General features: G+C 42.1%; 1 protein-coding gene across 2 annotated transcripts in view; it reads right to left on the bottom strand.

The window, feature by feature from the left end:
• Window positions 1–23835, bottom strand: part of HSD11B1 (hydroxysteroid (11-beta) dehydrogenase 1) — a 28435-nt gene continuing 4600 nt past the window's right edge. The window contains exons 2-7 of one of the 2 annotated variants that reach the window (XM_005858498.2): window positions 16671–16784; window positions 15792–15922; window positions 13919–14030; window positions 13579–13764; window positions 1807–1950; window positions 1–456 (exon numbers count right to left, since the gene is read on the bottom strand). In XM_005858498.2, coding sequence (XP_005858560.1) covers window positions 239–456; window positions 1807–1950; window positions 13579–13764; window positions 13919–14030; window positions 15792–15922; window positions 16671–16758 — 879 coding nt within the window. In that variant the 5' untranslated portion in view covers window positions 16759–16784 and the 3' untranslated portion in view covers window positions 1–238. Of the gene's footprint in view, window positions 457–1806; window positions 1951–13578; window positions 13765–13918; window positions 14031–15791; window positions 15923–16670; window positions 16785–23835 lie in introns of those variants that run through there. The other variant, XM_014531161.1, reaches the window with a different exon arrangement.

The following is a 23835-nucleotide window of genomic DNA, read 5'->3' as shown; positions in this document are numbered from 1 at the left end:
CAAACAACAAAAACCTCATAGATAATGCAACTTCATGACATTTGGTATAATCACATGTTCACTGTGCAAGTGTTAGACGAACTCCTTCAAACTGGGAGACATGAGGCATGGCTTGCAACTCTCTGGGGAGACTGACTCATTTATCTCTCTGGGTCGATGCCTTCATGGATGGAGCTTAGATAAACATCTGGCAGAACAGTCCCAAGCTCCCTTATCCTGCCCAGCCCTAAGGACATTTCTAGTTGTTTATAAATTTTTCCATATTATAATTTCTTAGGCTGAGGAATTCCAGGATCCTCCTCCCTGGATTTTTCAGCAGGAGACTGGCCCATCCTAATTTGCCATAATACACTTCCTCTTGGCGTAGAGCTCCCCCTTTGATGATCTCCAGGGCACAGTCTTTCTTTGGAGCTGCCTCGGCGTTGAGTATCCCAGACACTGCCTTCATGGCTGAGTCTGTTAAATGACAAGAGAAGTGGGGGGTTATCCAAGACTAGTAGAGCCTACATCATTGAAAGGCCTGCTGACCCCAACAACTTAGGTGATAGGGGCTGTTTTCCAGTGCTTACTCTGAAAGGCCCATGGGCCCTATCGGGAACGCATGGAGAAGACTGGGTAGGCTTAGGGTCTGTTGGGCAAAGAGAGGCTTCATACAGTCCCTGTCTTCCTGGATGAAGATTTGTGGGGGCAGTTAGAGCTAATTAGTTGAGAGATTTGAATCATGTTCTTCGTGGGTGTTTTGATTGGGGGTGAGGAAGTAATGTGGGCGAGCAGAACAGAGAGAAGTCACAAAGAGTGCTGCATGATGACTCCCCAAGGAAGAGGACAAGAATTCAGGCCTTTGCTCCCTTGTCAACATTATCCACTTTCACTTAGAAGGAATCTCTATTATCTTCTCTCACCTTCCAGCTTTTCATGTTCTTTTTGCACAGCTTCTCTCTCTTTATCTCTTCCTTGTTTCACTGTGCATCTCTGTCTTTCTCTCTTGTTCTGTAACTACTACTCAGTTTAATCAATTGCTCTTTAAATAAAGTTTTCTTATCACATTTGCCACATGTTTTAGATAAACTTGCACTTGGGCTTACGAAAACTTAGAAAAATTATGCAAAGTATTCCCTTACATTGTTCGCTCTGCTTCCCCTAATCATAATATCATACATAGCCATTGCACAATTATCAAGAACAGGTGTGGTATAATTGGAACACTATTACTAACTAAACCACAGGCCTTATTTTTTCACTAATGCCTTTTTTTATGATCTAAGATCTTATCCAGGATTTCACTTACTATTAAATTTTTCTTATTTCCCATCTAATCTGTGATAGTTCTTCAGTCTTTCCTTGTCTCTCATGGGTCCATTGTTCTCTTATTGGAATGAGATGATGCATTTTTGGCAAGAATACTATGAACACACTGCTGTGTCTTTTTCAGTGAATCATATCAAAGGGTTCATATTTGATATGTCTTATTACTAGTGATGTTATTAAGAAAAACAAACTTGTATTTGATATGTCTCATATAGGAAAGTAATGGCCATTTCGAATCCAAGAGGATATAAGGAGCTCAGAATAGGATCAAGTGATGCGTGTGGTGTCACTCAGCATATTTGGGGGTAAGAATGGAAAGGGGTCAAAGAGTAGTCAGAGGCTCCATTAGTGACAAGAGCACTTCATTAAATGAAGACTTAGTGCTCTCACTGGCTTTCAGGTCACTACACATGAATCGGGGAGTTCAGCACCCTCTACCCACAATGGTAAGACAGACGATCCATCTACAGGCCATTTATTCCAATCTCTTGACCTTACCTGTGTCTATGAGGCCGAGGATACAGAGAGTGATTGACACATTGACCTTGGCCACTGAATATTCCGTCCTGATGGAGGAGAAAAACCCATCAAGAGCAAACTTGCTTGCAGAATAGGGAGCAACAAGTGGACTAGCCATTTTCCCTAAAGAATAAATAAATAGGTTACTGAGGTGATTCAGCTGATTTTGGCTTTATCTGTAGCAGGTGTTTTAACTTCTATGGTGTCCCTTAACCCTTTAAAGCAGTGGTTCTCAACCTTGGCTGCACATTAGAATCACCTGGGAATCTTTTTTTAAAATCCTGATTTCTGGGCCTCATCCTCTGGAAATTCTGTGTCTTTGTTATGGGGTGGAGCCACAACATTAGTAACAAAGAAACAATTTCTCTCTACTCCCTATAGAGATGATCATGCTGTGTTGAATTTATAAAAAGAAAAAAATTTCTTTTCCAACCTTAATATATAAAGAACTCTTTAAAATATACAAACAAATCTCTTTAGGGAACCAATCCAACTCCATCCTAAATCATGAGTTTTAGCTTGGGATTTGACTCTAATGGTGTGCTACACAGAATGCCCAACCAGACTACCTGGTACCACTGGGCTACTGACTAACCTAGGGCTGATCCAAATAACTGAGTAGGGTTGCAGAAGTGGATTGGTAAGATTTTTAGTAAGGTTGGTACATAAGAGGCACTAAAAAAGAGCCATGTAATCCCACAGCTGCTAACTTTTTTACCTCCAACCAAGATATCTGGGGATCCAAGGGTTTGGCAAGAGCTCTCTTCCGGCCCGGCTGGGTGTGGCTCAGTGGTTGAGCATTGATCAATGAAGCTGGAGGTCATGGCTCGTATTCCCAGTCAGGGCTTGCTCCCCAATGTGGGCTGTGCAGGAGGCAGCAGATCAGTGATTTTAATGCCTCTACTATTTTTGGCAGCTAGAATTAAATAGTTTAATTCTTAATTAGGTCTTTGTTCTTCTGTTAACCACTCCTTCTGCTCAACTCCTTTTGTTCTCATGAAGTTAGTCAGAAGCTGCTAATAGTGTGTCTTGTTGTCAAGCAGGAGGAGATACCTTAAGAGTCATAAAGAAATTTTTATGGGTTTGTTTTGTGAAGGGAAAGAATGTCTTCAAGTTAGCTGTGAGCAGCTGCTGACGCCCAGGAGTCTGATACATATAAGCGTCATCTATACCTCAAGAAACACAGACTTCTCTCCCAGTTCCCTGAAACACCCCCTCCCAAATCCCCTAGCTGCATCAACACTCATTCTGTTTGCTTTTTGAGAGAGATGGATTTGAGAAATCTTGCTCTCCTGTCCTCTTGTTTTGTCCAAATCAAAGAAACATCAGTGTCTCAATGTTTTGGCTTTCCCTGTGCAATGGGCGCTGGAACCTGAATTGTGGAGGAGTGATTCACGTACACAGGTTCAGGAAGTTAGGATGTAGACATGTCTTTTGAGGGCCACCATTTAGCCTACTACATTAACACTGATGTATCTAGTCCACAGACCCCATTCAAGTTTTGCACGTGTCCTCATAATATCCTTTAGAGCTAAAGATCCAATTGAGGCTCATATGTTGCATTTAGTTGTCATCACTCCTGCGCTACCTTTAAGCTGGAACATTACCCAGTATTTCCTTAACTTTCATGACCTTGACACTGTTGAGTACTGCCAATAATTCTGTACACGGTGATACGCTGGAGCTGGCTCCTACTGGATCATGAGAGCTGATTGCTCAATTTCATTGAATTTTGCAGGCAGGCTGAGGTCATGTTGAAATGGCCATCACGAGGTTCTTATATATGGAAATGCTACACATAAAATTATTTTATTGTTGCCTTTCGGAGAGGTAGTTGTTAAACGTTTACCAGCACCCTGCCGATGAATGTCCCTCAGTTTTGATTTTTTTCTGTTGTTTCCTCATGATTAGATTCAGGCTATGCATTTTTTGGCAGGATCACAGGGTTCATTCTAATTTTCTTCCTTTTCATACTTGTAACACTGACAGTGAGAACCTGATCCTCAACATATATTATTCATTTGATTAATGCCCCCAGTATGTGATTATTCATCAGTTGTATCTTTGTCCTCTGTGTGGACATCCTCCTCATCCCCACTGGGCACTGAACCCCATGCCAGGCCACAGGGATGCCCTCTTTACTCCATGTTGAACTGCCCCATTGCAGTCTCCCTTGCAGAGGCCCTTGTCGCCTCTATTATTGACATCCCATGCCAGGTGCTGCATGGCACCCTCCTTGGTCTGGTGTGAACCAGGTGCCTGGTATAAACCAAACTACCATTGCTGCCCCTTGTTTGGACGCCCTTCTTATCTCACCTTGGTCTTGACATTCCAAGTCAGGCTGCCATAGCTGCTCCCTGACACAAAGCTGTCCCATTCTGCTCAAGTTTGACAACCTGAGCCAACAGAGCAATATTTAAGGATGATTATCCAAAGGATACACAGCGGGCTCAGACATGTCTACCCCTGCCTCCCCTTGCTTGTAGCCTAACCCTGCCCTCCCGTGGCCTTGCTGATTAGACCTGTGTCAATAATTGTCCCTCTCTCGATTGAATGACTTATGGGATTGACTTATACAATTCAGCTGAGCCAGCTAGACACCTCTTCTCTGGAAGGAATGTGGAGTTGGGAGATTGAGAGATCAAGAGAGTGGGCAATGAGGCAGAAGTCAAAAGCATATTGAGAGTTGTTATGTTGAGAAAGGGATGTGGCAGCCAGGCTGAACTATGCACCAAATGAAGCAGAGGCTAATAGAGAAGAATGCGGGTCAGGTATTGCATAACCACACTCTCTCTGGGACGTCCTGAGGTAGCCTTATTTCCTGGTGACTTCTCCATATAAGGCCAGCTGTCTCTCCAAGGATGGACTGAGTCAGATGTGTGCCCAGTTATGGGCCAGTGATTTGGGACCCCTTCAAAATAATATCCATAAAATGTTGCTCAACATTTACTTAGAGACTACAGGGCAAGAGTGATTTTATAATGCCAGAAATAAAGGATTTATTACATGTATGTATTACATGGGAGTTCCTGAGACAGACATCTTCATGGAAAAACACTAAATAATTTATAACTCCTATAGTAAAATCAAGTATGCCAGATATTATTTGGATTCTGACTTTCAGGCATATGTCAGCTAACTGTTTGCAACATTGGTAACTTTGCTTATAGGTTCATAGCCATGTTGAAAAATATCCCGCCATAAGTGCTCATATATATTAGTATTTATGTTTGTGACTGCATTATATTTGCTGGGTGAAATGATAGGAACACTTGTTAAGGCTATTTATACATGTTGCCAAATTGCTATAGACAAAATTAAAAGTGAAGGACTAGATTTTTAAAAAAATCAATTGTGGCCGAAACCGGTTTGGCTCAGTGGATAGAGCGTCGGCTTGCGGACTGGAGGGTCCCGGGTTCGATTCCGGTCGGGGGCATGTAACTGGGTTGCGGCCACATCTCCGGTGGGAGATGTGCAGGAGGCAGCTGATCGATGTTTCTCTCTCATCGATGTTTCTAACTCTCTATCTCTCTCCCTTCCTCTCTGTAAAAAATCAATAAAATATATTTTTAAAAAAATCAATTGTGAAAACCAGTTAAAATGAATACAAGAACCATACCCCTTTCCACCAACAGAATATGAGAGTGCCTCTCTCACACCCACTTTGTGGAGTTAACAAAGTTTTAAACAATTTTGTAGGCAGACCAACAAACCAAATTAAACAACAAAAAACAACAGCCCACCCCCACCATGGTATTTAGTAGTTTGGATTCGGTAGTTTAGTTGGTTTAGTCATTTGAACTTGTTTGTTTACTTGGGAAGTTGAGACAAGTTCTGTCCTCCTGAAGTCAGAGGAGAACTATTTTGTTTTTGCTACCAGGTTGAGACCTATCCCTTACTTTCCTTTTTATTCTAACAAAATTTACACCACGCTCATGGTACAGTAAGCAGTTCTGAAGTGTATAAGATAAAAGCTGGGCTCATACTATATATACTGTTCTCTAAATTATTTTTCCTTTGAACATAGGATGTTTATAGTGAGTATGTATACAAATTTACATAGTATTTCACTACAATTGAAGAATTTGTTGCTAGTGGTGTATATTCAGGTTGCTTTCAGTGTTGTTTTTTAAATTAAATTTTATTGGGGTGACATTGGTCAACATGAACATATAGGTTTCACGTGTGGATTTCTAAGTTACAAAATCTGTATATAGCACCATGTGCCCTCCACCCAAAGTCAAATCTTCTCCTGTCACCTCATATTAGGACTCTCTTCTCCCTACACCCTTCCTGCTGGCAACTGCCACACTGCTGTTTGTGTTCATAAGTTTCAGTTTTATATCCCAAATATGAGTGAAACCATATGGTTCTTAGCTTTTGCTGTCTGACTGATTTCACTTAGCACAATGTTCTCAAGGTCTATCCATGTTGTTGTAAATGACGTTATTTTGTCCTTTCTTCTGGCTGAGTAGTATTCCATTGTGTAGATGTAACACATCTTCTTTATCCAGTCCTCTATCACAGGGCACTTTGGTTGTTTCCAGTGTGTGTTTTATTCCTGTAAACAATGCCCTAGCAATCGCTGACGCTGGAATGTAGGCTTCATGTGGGCGAGCACCTAACCTCACCTGGCCTCTTTTGCTGGCTGCCACAGCCCAGCATCTGGCACAGGGCCTGGCTCAGAGTGGGCCCTCCACACATATTTTGTGAGTAAATAAATGGATATATTTGGGGAGCACTTGTGCAAGTTCATCTGTAGAATAGAGTTCTCTGATGTAGAGTTCTGCTCTCTTCCTGGCCATTCCTCATCTTGTGCTTCCTTGAGTGGACTTCTCATTGAAATCAATACTGATCTCAATAGGAATCCTCCTCGGGCCAAGCTCAACTTCTGACACTATATGTTCACATCACATCAAATTCACTCTTCATTTTCTTAACTTTATATTTAGGTGGGTTTTTTTTTAATGCTATGCCTCTGTGAACGTTTGCAATAAGAAACTGCATAGGAAATCAATTTGCTATATTTGCTGTTATAAGAGTGTTGCTAATATCTCAATGGGCAAGGCCATGTAAAAACCATTTACAGAACAAATTATAAATTGCCTGTAAACACATGACAATGAAATTCATCCATTAATTACTCAACTTTCATTAAATATCTAATATCTGCAAAGTGCTGTTATAGAAAATAAGGATATGATGATAACCAAAAAATAGAATTCTACTGCTCTCAAGAGAACAGGGACCTCACATGCCATCTCACAAGTGAACAAATTTAAATGATAAATACAGCCCTAGTTTGTTTAGCTCAGTGGATAGAGCGTCGGCCTGCAGACTGAAGGGTCCCAGGTTTGATTCCACTCAAGGGCACATGCCTGGGTTGTGGGCTCGATCCCCAGTTGGGGGCGTGCAGGAGGCAGCTGATCAACGATTCTCTCTCATCGTTGATGTTTCTATCTCTCTCTCCCTCTCCCTTCCTCTCTGAAATCAATAAAAATATATTAAGAAAATAAATTATAAATACAATCTTTCTTCCATACCTGCGGGTTCCACATTGATAGGTTCAACCATCAGCAGATCAAAAATATTTGAAAAAAAAAATGTTATGTTGGGGTCGTGTACATATAGTTAGGCCTACATCTGTACTGAACATGTACAGATATTTTCTTGTCATCATTCCCTAAACAAGACAGTATAACAACTATTTATAGCATTTACATTGTATTAGGTATTATATCTAATCTAAAGATGATTTAGAGTGTTGACTGAGAGAAAACGGTAAGGCTGCCAGGCAAGAAAAACCCTTATTTGGGCTTTTGAATTGAAATTCAGAAACACAGATTCTGGAAGCAACCAGAAAAGTGTCCTGTCTGGGGATTAATATTTCTGTTACATTAGCTGTTTACCAAGGATTATGATCAAAGGGAAATTTATCTTTTGGAAGTCATTGGCTTCACATGAATATTGACTTTTCCATTACTGGGAAAGAAACATTTTTTGCACAGTTCTTAGAAAGCACAGCTATATGGTACACAGAAAGTTTCTTTCTCAGCAAAAAACTTGTGTTTTTTTTGCAAGTCAGCAAGGTTGATGCAATTTGGTTGTCCATCAAGACGGAGTCAGAGTACAAGATGACTCCGGTCATCTCTTTTCACAGAAGTATACAGAGGAATGTGCATTGGTTATATGCAAATACTATGCCATTTGACAGAACGGCCTTGAGCACCCTGGGGTGATGGTGGTGGTGTCCTGGAACCAATCCATTGCTGATACTGAAGGACGACTGTACTAAACACCTTTTACCTATAAAATTGTCAATTGTTGCCAACACTAGCCTTAAAAACATTCCCATCATTCCACCCAGCAAATCTAGTGTGTAATTGATGTGATGTGCTGCAGTTATGAAGTTCATGGAGCTAAAGGGCATGACAATGGAATGACCTTTACTTTTCTAAAATGGAACCTATGTCATGAAGACCCACTCGACTAATGGCAGATAAAACTTTTCCAGATGTTTCCAAATGTTCTCTGCCCAATCCAGTGATTCCCCTCCCCTGCCCCAATCAAATTGGAGTATTAATATCTCTGTCTCAGTTTATTTCACAAATACCATGTAGGCATTCTCTTTCCACTATTTCATCTACCCCACTGTCCCCTGCATCTGATAACAGGGGTTTTGTTTTCACGATGGACCTTGGATGTCAGAGAGACTGGGTCTGGGGTGTGTATGTAACGTGTAGGATACACATGTGGGGTGGCCTGCCTTCTAGTTAAAAAAAATTTTTTATTGAATTTAATGGGTTGACATTGGTTAATAAAATTATATAGGCTTCAGGTGTACAATTCATCATCTGTATATTGTATTGTGTATTCACCACACCAACTCAAGTCTTCTTCCATCAACCTTTACGCTGTTTCCTTTCCCAAACCGCTTGCCCTCTGGCACTCACCATACTATTGTCTGTGCCTATGAGTTTTTTTCTTTGCTTAATCCCTCCCCCTTTTCACGTAGCTCCCCAACCCCACTCCCCTCTGACAGCTGTCAGTCTGTTTTCTATCCATGAGTCTGTTTCTGTTTTGGTAGTTTATTTTGTTCATTAGATTCCACATGTGAGTGAAATCATATGGTACTTACCTTTCTCTGACTGGCTTATTTCACTTAGTATAATGTTCTCCAAGTCCATCCATGAAGTCGCAAAGGGTAACATTCATTTTGTTCATTAGATTCCACATGTGAGTGAAATCATATGGTACTTACCTTTCTCTGACTGGCTTATTTCACTTAGTATAATGTGCTCCAAGTCCATCCATGAAGTCGCAAAGGGTAACATTTCCTTCTTTTTCTATGGCCGAGTAGCATCCCATTATGTAAGTGTATCACAGCTTTTTTATCCACTCATCTACGGATGGGCACTTGGGCTGCTTCCAAATCTTGGCGATTGGAAATAACACGGCAATGAACACAGGGATGCATGTATTCTTCTGAATTAGTGTTTTAGGTTTCTTCAGATATATTCCCAGGAGTGTGATTGTTGGGTCAAACGGCAGTTCCATTTTTAATTTTTGGAGGAAACTCCATACTGTTTTCCACAGTGGCTGCACCAATCTTGCATTCCCAACAACAGTGCTGAGAATTCCCTTTTTTCCACATCCTCACCAGCACTTGTTGTTGATTTATTGACGATAGCCATTTGGACAAGTCCATTTGGACAGATGTGAGGTGATATCTCATTGTGGTTTTAATTGGCATTTCTTTGATGATTGATGTTGAAGCATTTCTTTGATGATTAGTGATGTTGAACATCTTTTCATATGTCTATTAGCCACTTGTATGTCTTCTTTGAAGAAGTGTCTATTCAGGTCTTTTTTTTTTTAACTGGATTGTATTTTTGGTGTTGAGCTATATCAGTTCTTTATAAATTTTGGATATTAACCTCTCATCAGATATCATTGGCAAATATGTTCTCCCATTCAGTGGGTTGTCTTTTCATTTTGTTGATGGTTTCCTTTGCTGTGCAAAAGCTTTTTAGTTTGACATTTAAGGGTTTTAATTCATTTTGAGTTTATCCTTGTGGTCTAGTTTCATTTTTTTTGCACAATTCTTTCTAATTTCCCCCAATACCACTTACTGAATACATTATCTTTACCCCATTGTATATTTTTGCCTCCGTTGTCAAGTATTAATTGGCCATAACAGTGTGGGTTTCTTTCTGGGCTCTTTATTCTGTTTCTTTATCTATATGTTTGTTTTTATGCCAGGATCATGCTGTTTTGATTACTATGGCCTTGTAGTATAGTTTGATATCAGGTGGTGTGATTCCTCCTGCTTTGTTCTTCTTTCTCAAGATTGCTGTGGCTATTTGAGGCCTTTTGTAATTCCATATAAATTTTTGGAATATTTGTTCTAGTTCTTTGAAATGCACCATTGGTATCTTGATAAGAATTGCATCAAATCTATAGATTGCTTTGGGTAGTACAGACATTTTAATGATGTTGATTCTTCCTATTCATGAACAATGTACACGCTTCAACTTAGTTGTGTTTTCTTCAGTTTCTTTCTCCAGTGTCTTACAATTTTCTGCGTATAGATCTTTTATATTCTTGGTTAAATTTATTCCAAGGTATCTTATTTTATTTATTTTTTGATGTAATTATAAGTGGGATTGTTTTCTTAGTTTCCTTTCTGATAAAATTGCATCAAATCTATAGATTGCTTTGGGTAGTACAGGCATTTTAATGATGTTAATTCTTCCTATTCATGAACAATGTATATGCTTCAACTTATTTATATTTTCTTCAGTTTCTTTCTTCAGTGTCTTACAATTTTCTGAGTACAGATCTTTTATATTCTTGGTTAAATTTATTCCAAGGTATCTTATTTTATTTATTTTTTGATGTAATTATAAGTGGGATTGTTTTCTTAGTTTCCTTTCTGATAATGCATTATTGGTGTATAAAAATGCAACCGATTTTTGGGTTTTATTTTGTATCCTGCAATTTTACTGAATTTATTTACTGAATTTAAAGTTACCAGCTTTAAAAGGTTTTTTTTTGGGGTGTGGAATCTTTAAGTTACTTTATATACAGTTTCTTCAAATAATGACAATTTTACCGGGATTGTTTTCTTAGTTTCCTTTCTGATAATGCATTATTGGTGTATAAAAATGCAACCGATTTTTGGGTTTTATTTTGTACCCTGCAATTTTACTGAATTTATTTACCAGTTTTTTCGTTTGTTTGTTTTTTTATTTACCAGTTTTAAAAGTTGTTTTTTTTTTTGGTGTGGAATCTTTAAGTTACTTTATATACAGTTTCTTCAAATAAGACAATTTTGCCTCTTTCTTTCAAATTTGGATGCCTTTTATTTCTTCTTCTTGTCTGATTTCTGTGGCTAGGACTTCCAGTACTATGTTAAATAAGAGTGGTAAAAGCAGACATCTTTGTCTTGTTCCTGATCTTAAGGGAAACGCTTGTAGTTTTTGCCCATTGAGTATGTTGGCTGTAGGTTTGTCATATATGGCTTTTGTTATGTTGAGATATGTTCCCTCTATTCTTATTTTGTTGAGAGGTTTTTTTTTAAATCATAAATGGGTGCTGGATTTTATCAAATGCTTTTTCAGCATCTATTGATCTGATCATATGATTTTTATCTTTTAATTTGTTTATGTGATGTATCACGTTTATTGATTTGCAGGTATTGCATCAACCTTGCATACCCAGAATAAAGCCCACTTGATCATGGAGTATGATCTTTTTAATGTATTGCTGGATCTGGTTTACGAATATTTTGTTGAAGATTTTAGAATTCATGTACATCAGGGATAAGATTTCAATGTTATGCAATGCCTAGACATGCATTGGGGACAAAAATGATTGCTTATCACTATAATTCCATAAACAACTTAATCTAGCCCCTGGAAGGAATGATTAAAAACCCAGTCCAATACTCCTTGGCTGACCCCATTTTGAGACTTAGCACCCCATGTTTGTGGAATTCAGATTTTAAAGAGGAAGGATTAATGAACATTGATGTTGACTATTTAAAAGAATATAGCATAGAACAGAGACATTCTTCAGTTAGGGAGAGAAAGCAAAGTTGTCAGTACTTTGGCAGTTCAAAGACATGCTTTAAGCAAACAGGCTGAATTCTTTTGGCTATAGAACCAATAGACTTGAAGGATAGTAGTCCAACTAGATTTCCATCCAAGATTTCACAGAATTACAAAGTGATATTTAGTAGGTGTAGAAGGTGTGGAAGCAGAGGTTATCAAAATTTCACCACGCCCTTGCACTTCTACAGTAATTCTTGTTCCTTTCGGGAACAGTCACACTGTGTATATGTTATAGAAAGTTAAAATTTCCAGTCAAAGATGATGCATGTCTTTGCATCAGTAAGTGTATCATTTAATCAACTGAAATCCTTAAAGCAGGACTGATATGAGGGTTTTGGCCAGTGCCCTAGGGTGAACTGGGGATGTGCCCAGCACTCTTCCCACTCAGTATGCATCTGGAAGCTCTCCCTTCCTTTCAGCCCAGAGGGAGGCTGTGACTGGGGAGGGTGGGGCGTCTGTGCTGCCCGGGAGGCGCAGGAATGCGTATCAATCACTGTTTGGTGGGTAGTGCAGACACATTGCCCTTTTATCCCACCACCATGCAAGCGTCTCCCGCCCAGGAAGTAGAGCTCTTTACAACATCGATGGCATTTTTAGTCACAGCAATAACTAACATTTGTACAGTACGTAAGAACTTACAAAGGCTGTTGGTTTCACATTGCCAGGAATGAAATTGAGATGGCTGACGTTGATGGTGGTGTTCGCACCTTCCAGCCACATCCTTCTAACGGACTAATCAACAAATCAAAACAACCAACCAAAAAATTTTCTCTGGGACCTGTGATGAAATGCACCAAGGCATCCCCCGCGCTTTTTACTGGTGACAACTTCTGATGCTGCCACCATCCAGAACATCAGGGACTTCTCTTGATCACACAGAGTTCTCTTCCTCTGTACACACTCTCTCCCTACCCCGTTGGTGGTTCAGATTGGACTTTTAGTGTAGCAAGTTCAGATTTGGAGTATACCCCACTATAGGCAGGTCTGTGAATAATATGGTGTGTTTGTTTCTGTTTATTTCATTTCGCCTTAGCTTAACCCACTGATTAGGCAACCGTATGTTGTTAAAATATTTCACTTTTCAGTTCTACCTTTGCTTCAACTAACCTCACCTACCTACATCTCTTGTAGATGAAAGAAGCAAAGTCCTTTTTACCCATCATGACCAGGCCTCTCTCTTAGTATCAGGACAGGCGGTACCTCTAGCAGTTTCTCGATGTCCCATTGGACCTCCATTTGTAGATCATAAGCCATCAGGCTTCTGGTAGGCACTCTGAACTGCTGGTCTTTCTCCGTTCCTTCCAGGGAACTTGTAGCCCATCTACCTTGAGTGATCCCTCGTTTTGGATTGCCCCTGTTGTTCTCAATGGCATCTCTCTTACTCAGCAGGCGCGCTCCTCATTGAATGTGCATGTCCACGTCTCTCATTTACATATCTGCCTGCCCACGCACATGGGAAAATTGACAATTGGCTTTTGCTTAATATCACTGTGAGCATTTCAACTTCCAGTTTATATTGTGTTATTTCTGTGCATGAAAACTGGTAAAAAAAATTCATGTTTACTACAGAGCCCCCAACATCCTCCCTGGCACATCTCCTGCTCCTACCTTCTACAGCGGCCCCTGCCCCACTCACCAGCCATGGAGGAGACAACGACAATGCTTCCATTGCTCTGCTTCAGCATGGGGAGGGCAGCCATACTCATGACCACATAACTGATGTAGTTGACCTCCATACTTCTGCGCACGAAGTGGATATCACCAGCAAATGGTTCCATAGTAGCGCTGGTGATGTGATTGAGAATGAGCATGTCTAGTCCTCCTGCAAGAAATGACTGTGTTGAGAGAAACTATCTGGGGTGGATACCTTTTCTTTCCCCCTCCCCCTTTCCCGTTCCTACGCTCCCCGAGCCAAGTCCCAAGGAGCAAAGACGATAGAGGAAGTCCAGAGGAGGAGAGAAGAGAAGCAGCCTCACCCAAGATCTTTCCAGCTTTGGCAATAAATTGCTCTGCGAAGGTCATGTCCTCCATGGTGCCAGCAATGTAGTGTGCTGAGGCTGCGCCATACTTCAAGCAGTCGGATACTATCTGCAGGGACACAGTGACCTTGGTTTCAGTATTGTAACCGGATTCTAAGTTTGACAGCTTGCCAACACAAAAACCAAACTCATGAGACATGATGCTGGTGAAAAAGGAAAGAGATGTTATTCAAGTGCTGGTCACCTGAGGAGATGGGGGACTCTTGTCATAAAGCCCATCATCTCAGTACAGGCAGAGGTGTTTTTAAAAAAATGTATCTTTATTGATTTCAGAGAGGAAGACTGAGGGAGAGATAGAAACATCAATGATGAGAGAGAATCATCCATCGGCCTCTACACAACATGTCCCACTAGAAATCGGGCCCACAACCCCAACCCAGGCATGTTCCCTGACCAGGAATCAAACCATGACCTCCTGGTTCATAGGTCAATGCTCAGCTACTGAGCCAGCCATCTGGCGGGCCAAGCAGAGATTTTTATAAGGAGGGAGAGGCAAAGCAGAACAAAGAAGTCAAGGGCAAGGGGTTGAAGAGTTCTCTGTGTGCAGTCCAGCACAGTCTATTCTGATAAGGATCTTAAAACTGGTCAAGTGATGGTGTCATCTCGCTTTTTTCTTGTCATCTTGGTTCTATGGTTGAAGGTTAGCAAATCTCCTGGAACCGGGTTGACTGAAGGCTGGAGTCTGTATCTTCTGAAGTTAGTTCCTAGGATTCTCATACAAACATGCTGTTTATCTATAAGTTACATCTTAGTCAGAGTCAGCTTTACAGACACAATGTCAAAAGAATGGCGGGCTGGGGTACAAGTCCTACTGTTACAGTATTGGCTACAGACCTTTGGGGACAGTCTCTGAGGTAATGGGGATTTAGATGAGAAGTTGTTCACAGCACTGGTTTGATAAGAAATGTTAGCGGGTTTATGTGCATGAACGTGAATTTAGTGAACGTGTGTGTGTGTGTGTGTGTGTGTGTGTTGCTAAATGCAACCCGACATAATCTTTGTCCTCGGTATGAAATACTTTTCTGGAAGTATTTCAGGTAGGGTGTAAATGGGTAAGTCATCACTGTGCTTGGGTTCAAGTCCATGATTTGTGTATGTGAGTCTCTGTGAATACATGTTTTTGAATGATACTAGTTTCCATGTGGGTAGCCCTAGGTTTGTGAATGTTTTATATCCTTGGGTTTGTGAGTCTGAGCATAGAAGAGGGCATGTGTGTGAAAGTTTGCATGGGTACAAGAATATTAATTCATGTGTAGATACTGGAATTTTGATACCTGAGTACATATTTACATATCTGTGACTTTGTGTATAACTGCGTGTGCAGAGGCATGTCTATGAGTCTATATAACCCAAGAACTTTGTCTCTCTCTCTCTATATATGTATGGGAATGAACACTGAAATGCGTATTTTCATATTATTATGGGTGTTTGAGCCTGCATGTGTGTGTGCCTGCGCATGTGTGTGTATGCATCTGTGTATGGATGTGCCAGTCTCTTTACGTTGGCATGTATATGTAAGTATATATAAAAATACATCTGGGCATGTGAGCATGCATGTGTTTGCAGGCACAGAACCCTCACCTTCTTTTTAAAAAAATATATTTTATTGATTTTAGAGAGGAAAGGAGAGGGGGAGAGAGAAACATCAATGATGAGAGAGAATCATTGATTGGCTGCCTCCTGCATGCCCCCCACTGGGGATTGAGCCCGAAACCCAGGCATGTGCTCTTGGCCGGAATCGAACCCAGGACCCCTCAGTCCACAGGCCGACGCTCTATCCATTGAGCCAAATCAGCTAGGGCACCCTCACCTTCTTTAGAGCTTCTTCTGACCTCGCTGTCACCATCACGTGGGCTCCCATCTTCGCCAGATGATAGGCCATCTCTTTTCCAATCCCCTTGCTGGCCCCTGTGACAATCACTTTCTTTCCTTGGAGCATCTCTGGGAAACCCCAAAAGGAAGTGAGGAGTAAACCCAACTTGGCAGCAACATTTTTCCTCCTGCTCTGGACATGGGCAGCCATATCTCAATGCCTCACGGTTATGCGTCCAGATCAACTTATTTGCATACATCAGTGGGGGAAAGTTCAAGTCTTTCATAAATATGCTCTGAAATGGTGGTTTGGCTTGGTTGCTCAGAACCAAGTCTACCTACTGTTTCTCCTAAAAATCAACAACAAGACAAAACAACCCGCCGTGGACAGAAGTTTCAGCTGGAACACTAGAGTTCCAGGTGTTTCTGGACTCAGCCAGTTTTGCTCAATTGAAAAAAAAATGCAAAAAGTAATCAAAACAGAGATCCCAGGGATTTTCCCTCACTTCTAGTTAGTCATCAACTCCAGACTACTTTCCTGCCTCCCACTTATCAGTCCTTCCACGAAGCTCCAATATCTGGCTGAGCTGTGAATTTTGGAGTTACCCTTATTTTTGTAGGAGATCTGAAATTGCTTTTCATTAAGGGGGCCAAGTGCCACACAGACCATTTGCTCTTGGCTATGTGATTTCCCTTCCCCACACTCCTGTTACCCATCCCTTGTGGCTGGAGGACACAGAAATCCTCTCCCACCTCAGGGTTCCTTGTCGTTCTACAACTTTGGAGGTCAGGAAATCATCATGATCCTCCGGCACTGCAGCTACCCGTTTGTTTGTTTTTTATCTATCTCTTCAAAATTAGACACACTGGGACTTACCTGGTTTGAATTCCTCATCCGCGGAATAGTAGTAGTAGGCCAAGAAGATCCCCAGAATGGGTAGGAGATAGTTTTTCATACAAGCCATCGGACAGGGATCTGGCACGAGGAGCCCTGTAGGACACACAGAGAGAATCTACACAACTTTTTACAGCCTTCCAGGCAGGCAGCAGCCTCTGAATTGTGACATCAGGCCCGGGGAGGCTGGAGTAGTCTCAGACAGCGCTAGCCAATTTCCCTGTCAGAGCAGCGCGATTGGCTATGGGTGAGATCGCACTTATCTTGGCAGCCTGCATGGTAGATTTCACAATGAACGATATTTATTCCAATGCATTGAGCAAGAAGAGACTTTACAGATCGCCAAGTTCATGACTGTACAGGACTGGATTCCCAGCATCACTGCCCTGAGTCCATCTTCCTCTGAACACCATTTACACTAGCAATCGACGACCTTACACAAGTGCATGGCAAACCCCCGTTTCGGAGCATGTTTATATGTGTGCGGCTTCCGGGGAAATGTGAGTAATAGCCAAGAGAGCCAAGTTCAAGTCAAATCTCACTCTCAGTCCCACCTCCTAGTCAGAAGCTATTAAAAATAATAGCCCAATACAGAAAAATAAGCTTCTTAAGAAAATATGTGCAAAATATGTTCTTGGAAAATAAACAAGCCCGATAAACCTCACACAAGTTCAGTGACCATGTATTACAACATCAAAAGGGAATGCAAGCCAGCCAGAACCCAGATGGCAAGACTCTCAGGAAAGCTCTGGCCGATTTGGCTCAGTGGATAGAGCATTGGCCCATGGACTTGAAGGGTCCTGGGCTTGATTCCGGTCCAGGGCACTACCTCAGTTGCAGGCTTGATCCCTGTGTGGGAGGCAACCAATCCATGTGTCTCTCTCACATCAATGTTTCTCTCTCTCTCTCTCTCTCTCTCCCTCCATTCTCTCTCTCTAAAAAAACACACAAAAAAACCCCCACCAAAACCCAAAAACAAACAAACAAAAAAAACCAATGGGAAAATATCCTTGGGTGAGGATTAACAAGAACAACAAACAGCTCTCAGGAAAGTACAACGGAATGTACACTTAAGACTTTAATAGCAAATAAAGAAGGAATAATGAGTGCCATAAACAAAAAAATGGTACAAAGCTATTAAACTGGGTCTTATAAATGCTATTGAGGAACGAGAACCATGGAGAAGTTGCTGCAAGAGAAGGCCCGGTGCAGGAGAACAAGCAGCGAGCACCTTCGAGGCAACACTGGCCTGAAAATCCCACATCCAGCTAAAAACTGATCTGGAACAATACAAGGACCATAGAGGAGAAACCCTTAGTAATTTAGAATTTATCGTAGAATTATAGCAATAACCACGCTGGTATGTCTATAGTAAGAATTCATTAAGGAGCAATTCTTAAAGAATGAATTGAAGATATATTATTGTTAAGTTTTTCAACTTAAAACCAACTAACCAAACCATAAAAATGACCCCATCACAGAGGAAATCCGGAATTCTGCAAAGTTACCAATAGAACTGAGAAAACCATTTACATGTGACGGTAAGAACAGGTATGGGGCTTTGGACAAGGAATATGGGTTTAGGGTAGGGGTTGGGGGATTCTCACAATATTAAGACAAATCGAGTTATGACACCAAGTACAGGATCTGGAAACACTCCCTGAACTTTCACTTCAGAGTAAGGGAAAAGAATTGAAGACCCAAAGGAGATGAAATAATTTGTCAACAGAGACCCACAGCTGTAAAGTTTACTTCCAGAAAACAATGAAAATTTGAGAATAGTTAAGGGCTAGATAGAGCTCAAGGTCCATGGAGGACAAAATAGAAAAAAATAAAAAGGAAAATTCAAGTAGAAAATTATATTACCTACTGTCAGAACTGTAAGAGTTATATGCATAATTTTATAACTGACTTTATGCTACCAAGGTATGTTACAGACTAGATCCATTTTCATCTCTACAGCAAAGGAAATTTAAGTTTATTTTCTTAATACTGTACTATTAATAATAAAATTATAGGAAGAAACAATTGCTTGAAAATATGATGATGCTGAAAGGATGGAAAGATGGACAGACTAGGAAAGTTTATTGTCTGACAAAAAAATAAAAAAATTAAAATTCACTACTGAAAAGATAATTTAAAGACATAAAAAATAACAATGAGTAGGATAAACAGCAGGGCGATAGAATGTAAAACTAATGCATTGACTATAGTTGATTGTTGGCTGAATTAAAAAATAAATTCCAACCTTGTGCTGCCTCAAAAGACAAATAAACACAGACGTTAACTCACACACAGATGAATAACTTGATGACCTAATAGCTATCAAGCCAGAAAACAAGGACAGAGAAAGCACCTAACAAAGTAACATTCATGGAATTAGATGAAATAATTTTTAGTCAGTAAAGTGCATTAATGAGAAATGAGGACAATGCATAATGGTATATATTCTTAGCAGTTCTTAAAATGTTTAGTCTCAGGATCCCTTTACAAGCTTAACAACTATTGAGGATCACAAAGAAATGTGCATGTGTGGGGAAAAAAGTCCTATAATCTCTTAGTATGATTATGAAAATAGTTTTGATCTTTTAGACCCCCAGTGGGGTCTCAGGAACCCAGGGGTAGCACATTTTGGCCATATTATGTAATAAACACAGATCATTGTATGTCCATATTTACATGCCTGGTTGTTTCATTTGCTTATAAACTCCTGGAGGACAGGGACCACATCGTTTTCATCTTTGCTGTTTTAGTGTTTCTGAGTTTCTGCAGCAACGAGAAGATGCCTGGCTTCCTGGACTGAGTTAAAAAGCAGGGAAATCCCTGGGAGTCTGTGTTCTGGTCACACCCGATCAGCCCTACTCCCTAGTCCTCTTCTAGAGCTTCTCACCAATTTAAAAAATATGAAAGGAAACAACGGTTTCATCTCGCATTTCTTTCGAGTCAAATTTTCCCCAAGCAAGTAAAGTTGCTTTCACTGCCACAGCACCAAAGCTAGCTGTGCACGCCACTCCTCTGTGCTGCCTCCCATTTTGAAAAATTAAATTTCAAATTGGGTAACATTGGTTAATAGCATTATAGAATATTCAGGTGTACAACATTATAATATGACATCTGTGTACTCTATGGTGTGCTCACTACCTGAAGTCTAATTTCCTTCCATTAGCATATATTTGACCCCCATTACCCACTGCTCCCTCCCCTCCCCACTTTCCCTTCTGGGACCCACCTGTTAGAATGGCCATTATAAAAAAATATAAGAAATAACAAGTGTTGGAGAGGGTGTGCAAGAAAGGGAACCTCAGACACTGCTGGTGGGAAATTAAGTTAGTGCAGCCACTATGGAAACCAGTATGGCCTGGCCAGCTTGGTTCAGTGGTTGAGTGTAGACTTATGAACCAGGAGATCATGGTTCAATTCCAGGTCAGGGAACATGCCCGGGTTGTGGGCTCAATCCCCAGTGTGGGGTGTGCAGGAGGCAGCCGATCAATGATTCTCTCTCATCATTGATGTTTCTATCTCTCTCCCTCGCTCTTCCTCTCTGAAATCAATTATATATATATAATAAAAGCATAATATGCTAATTAGGCTGGACGTCCTTCTGGACGACCTTCTGGATGAAGCCGGGGCTTCAAGGGAAGCCTGGGTCCCGGGTGCCAGAGGGAAGCCGGAGCTGGCAGCAGGGGAAGGAAGGCCTACACTTGCACTTTTGTGCATCGGGCCTCTAGTATATATTTAAAGAAAACAGTAAGGAGACTCCTCAAAAAATTAAGAGTAGAGCTACCATTCTGCGTGCCACCCCTTCTTTGCAATGCATTGACTATCTACATTTCAGACAGGCTTTCTGTGAAATATCATGAACACAACCTGGCAGTTTTCAGAAACCTACAGAGAGTGGGTTCCCCTCAGCTGGAGGTGCAGGTGGGAGGCCAGCCAGGCATTCATTCCCTGCCAACTGAAGGGGGTCCAGAAAAAGCAACAAGGTGAGAGGAGCACAGGGCTTGAAGGGAACGGGACTCTGGGGGATGGGCCAGGCCTGGGAGGACTACTAGGAGAAGGCAAACATGTGAGAAGGAACAGCCAGAGGGAAATTTGCATACATATGGCCTGACATGCGGATCTCGAGAGGAGTTCCTGTCATTTCTGAGTCCCAAGCCTCTACTGTGCTTTTCAGGGCCGTTCAGCAGCTTTGCTAAGAAAGTGGCCTCTTTTTAAAAAAATGAATCCTGCCAGGGGAATAGCGGGCAGACCCAGAGTACATGGTGGGTGAACGCTCCCTGTTGGGAGGTGCTGCCTTCCCTGGGAGAATAACACGCACCTGTTGAGACAGGAAAGGATCTTGGCATAACATTAGAATTCCCCTTCTCTCCACCCGGCCACCCCAGGCCAGTTCCCTAGGGCTGATTTTGGAGGAATTTGTAAGTCTGTGCCATGGCCACTGAAATTTGTTCCCAGCAATGGACACGACTATGGTTTCTTCTAATAACAGGGACTCCTCTCCTCCCCCTCCTCCCTTTCCTCTCTCTCCCCGGGGGAAGAAGTTATCATTCAGCAACTCTCTGCATGACCCTCCTCCTAATGGACAGATTTACTCATAGTTTCCACCAAATGGATGGAAGCTGCGGTGTGGAACAATGAACTAGGAGTGCCCTGTGTGCGCTGTCCTGTCCCCTCCTGTCATTTGTGGTCTGTGGCGGGGGCGCCGGTGGGGCAGACCGCCTGTGGCTGGGAGAGCTAGGAGCCTCTTGGGGAAGAGCCAGTATCCTAATGAGGCCCGGAACCAGCGTGGATCCGGCCCGTCAGTGCGGGTGGAGTGGAGGCAGCTCAGAACATGTCCTAGCGGGTTTTTCGGGTTTTTTTCCATCTGGCCTCACTCCTATGCACTGGCATCGGAGCATGGAGGGCAGAGCCCACAAGTAACTGAAAGAAGCCACTGCCTGAGGACTTGGGTGAAGCATTGGTACACAAGGGAGCAGAGGGCGAGTCCCACACAGCTGAGAGGACTGACTCCAGCAAAAACCACCCCTCAGCATTGTTCCCTGGTTGCTCCGCCCGGCTTTCAGGGAGCACAGCGAGGTGGCACGGCAGCCTCAGCCGGGTGGCTTTCTCAGGGTGCCAGGGACTAGCACTGGAGGGAACCACTTCCCAGGTGGGAAGCGGGACTGCCAGACTTAGCAGATGGAAGTACAGGACACCCAGTTGCATTTGCTTTGCAGGTAAACAATGAATACATTTTTAGGGTAACTGCCCGGCTTTCAGGGAGCACAGCGAGGTGGCACGGCAGCCTCAGCCGGGTGGCTTTCTCAGGGTGCCAGGGACTAGCACTGGAGGGAACCACTTCCCAGGTGGGAAGCTGGGCTGCCAGACTTAGCAGATTTAGCAGATGGAAGTACAGGACACCCAGTTACATGTGCTTTGCAGGTAAACAATGAATACACTTTTAGGGTACCTGTAATCTCAACTATTGCAGGGGATATACTTATGCTAACACATTTTTATTATTTATCTGAAATTCAGATTTAACTGGGTATCTTATGGTTTATCTGAGATTCTTAGACATGGCACAGAGTTTTGGGAACACGGAGAAGCTGTGCCTCAGGTGTGGACAGAACATCCTTGACAGTGGCTACTGAGAGCAGAGGCGAGACCACCCATTTACCTTCCCCACCGTGGAGCTCAGGAGCCTGGCCACAGAGAGCCTCTCAAAGGACTCAGGGTAGGAAAGGAGGACAAGGGCACATGGCGGAGTGGAGATTGCATCTGCTGACATTTATTTAGTGCCTACTACGTGTCAGGTGCTATGAATGAAAAATAAACCCAAAACACAATGCTTTCCTGACTGGGTTGACTGCAGTATGTACCTCTCACTCTTGTTTCCCGCCTCGTCATGCTCCCTTCTGATCTTAAAATGCAATTCACACCTGAAAGGCAAGGAAAATTCAACCCTGGTTGGTTGAATTTTCCATTTTCTGTCTGATGGGAGGGGTCATGCCCTTTGAGGGCGTGGAAACAGCCCAGAAAAATGACCTAATTAGGAACGGAAGGAGCATGGTCTAGGTTTAGGGTGTTGAGTTTCTGCCAGCAGAGGGAGCCCCAGGGTTGGGAGAGAAAGCTCAGACTGCAGGGGTTAAAAAAATCACTAGGGTGGGGAACTTTCTGGCAATGTGTTCAGCAGTCCAGAGGGACTTCAGAGTCAAATTCAGATAAAAGAGGATGAAAGAGAGAGGAAAGGGGAAAGCTAGACTTACAGTACACTGACATGTACACAGCAACAGTTACACACCCAAATCGCAGAGCCCCCTCCTTCCCCCCTCCGTAGGCACACTGACAATTTCTGCTCTAGTCCAGTGGTTCCTAAACCTTGCAGTGCCACTGAGTCATGGGGGGAACTAAGGGCAGATTCCCAGACCCCACCGGGACCTGTTGAACCAGACCCATCGACCGTGGGACCCGGGAATCTGTATTTTTACAAAGCTCCCCAGGCGATTGTGAAGCAAACTGTGGACAGACAGTCTGATAAACTGCTCTGGGTAATTAGGTAAGTACTTTAATTGTAGCTTGTTTGAGACTTAATTTAAGGGCTCCAGGCATCAACATGTTGACGGGTGGATTGAATGTAATCCATGGGAGTCCGCCATTATGATTGAACTTTCTCTCAAAAAAATGTCTATATCAATTTCTAGGAATAATTTCTATGTCAATATAATACATGAAGAGCATTTAAAAAGTTACATGGCACAAAAGGCTTATGAATAACAGGAGTCCTTACTCCTCATATCTCCATGCCCTACCCTCGTTTCAGAGCCCTTCCTTTCTGTTTTTTAAAGAATGGCTTATTGACTTAGAGAGAGGGGAAGGAAGAGGGAGAGAGAGGGGGAGAGAGAAAGAGAGAAACACATGGATGTGAGAGCGCAACATCAATTAGCTGCCTTCTGCATGCCCCCTACCGGGGATCGAGCCTGAAACCTAGGCATGTGCCCTAGACCTGGAATCGAACTGGCAACCTCCTGGTGCAGTGGATGATGCCCAACCAGCTGAGACACATTGGCAACCCCTTTTTTAAATCTTATTTTTTCCCTCTGAGAATTAACCACATATTTTAAAACAATATGCTTTTTACTACTGTTCTTTGATTATGCAATTTGAG

Source organism: Myotis brandtii, unplaced genomic scaffold, assembly GCF_000412655.1.
Source record: "Myotis brandtii unplaced genomic scaffold, ASM41265v1 scaffold119, whole genome shotgun sequence".
Taxonomy (NCBI): domain Eukaryota; kingdom Metazoa; phylum Chordata; class Mammalia; order Chiroptera; family Vespertilionidae; genus Myotis; species Myotis brandtii.
This window is presented reverse-complemented; position numbering and strand designations above follow the sequence as displayed.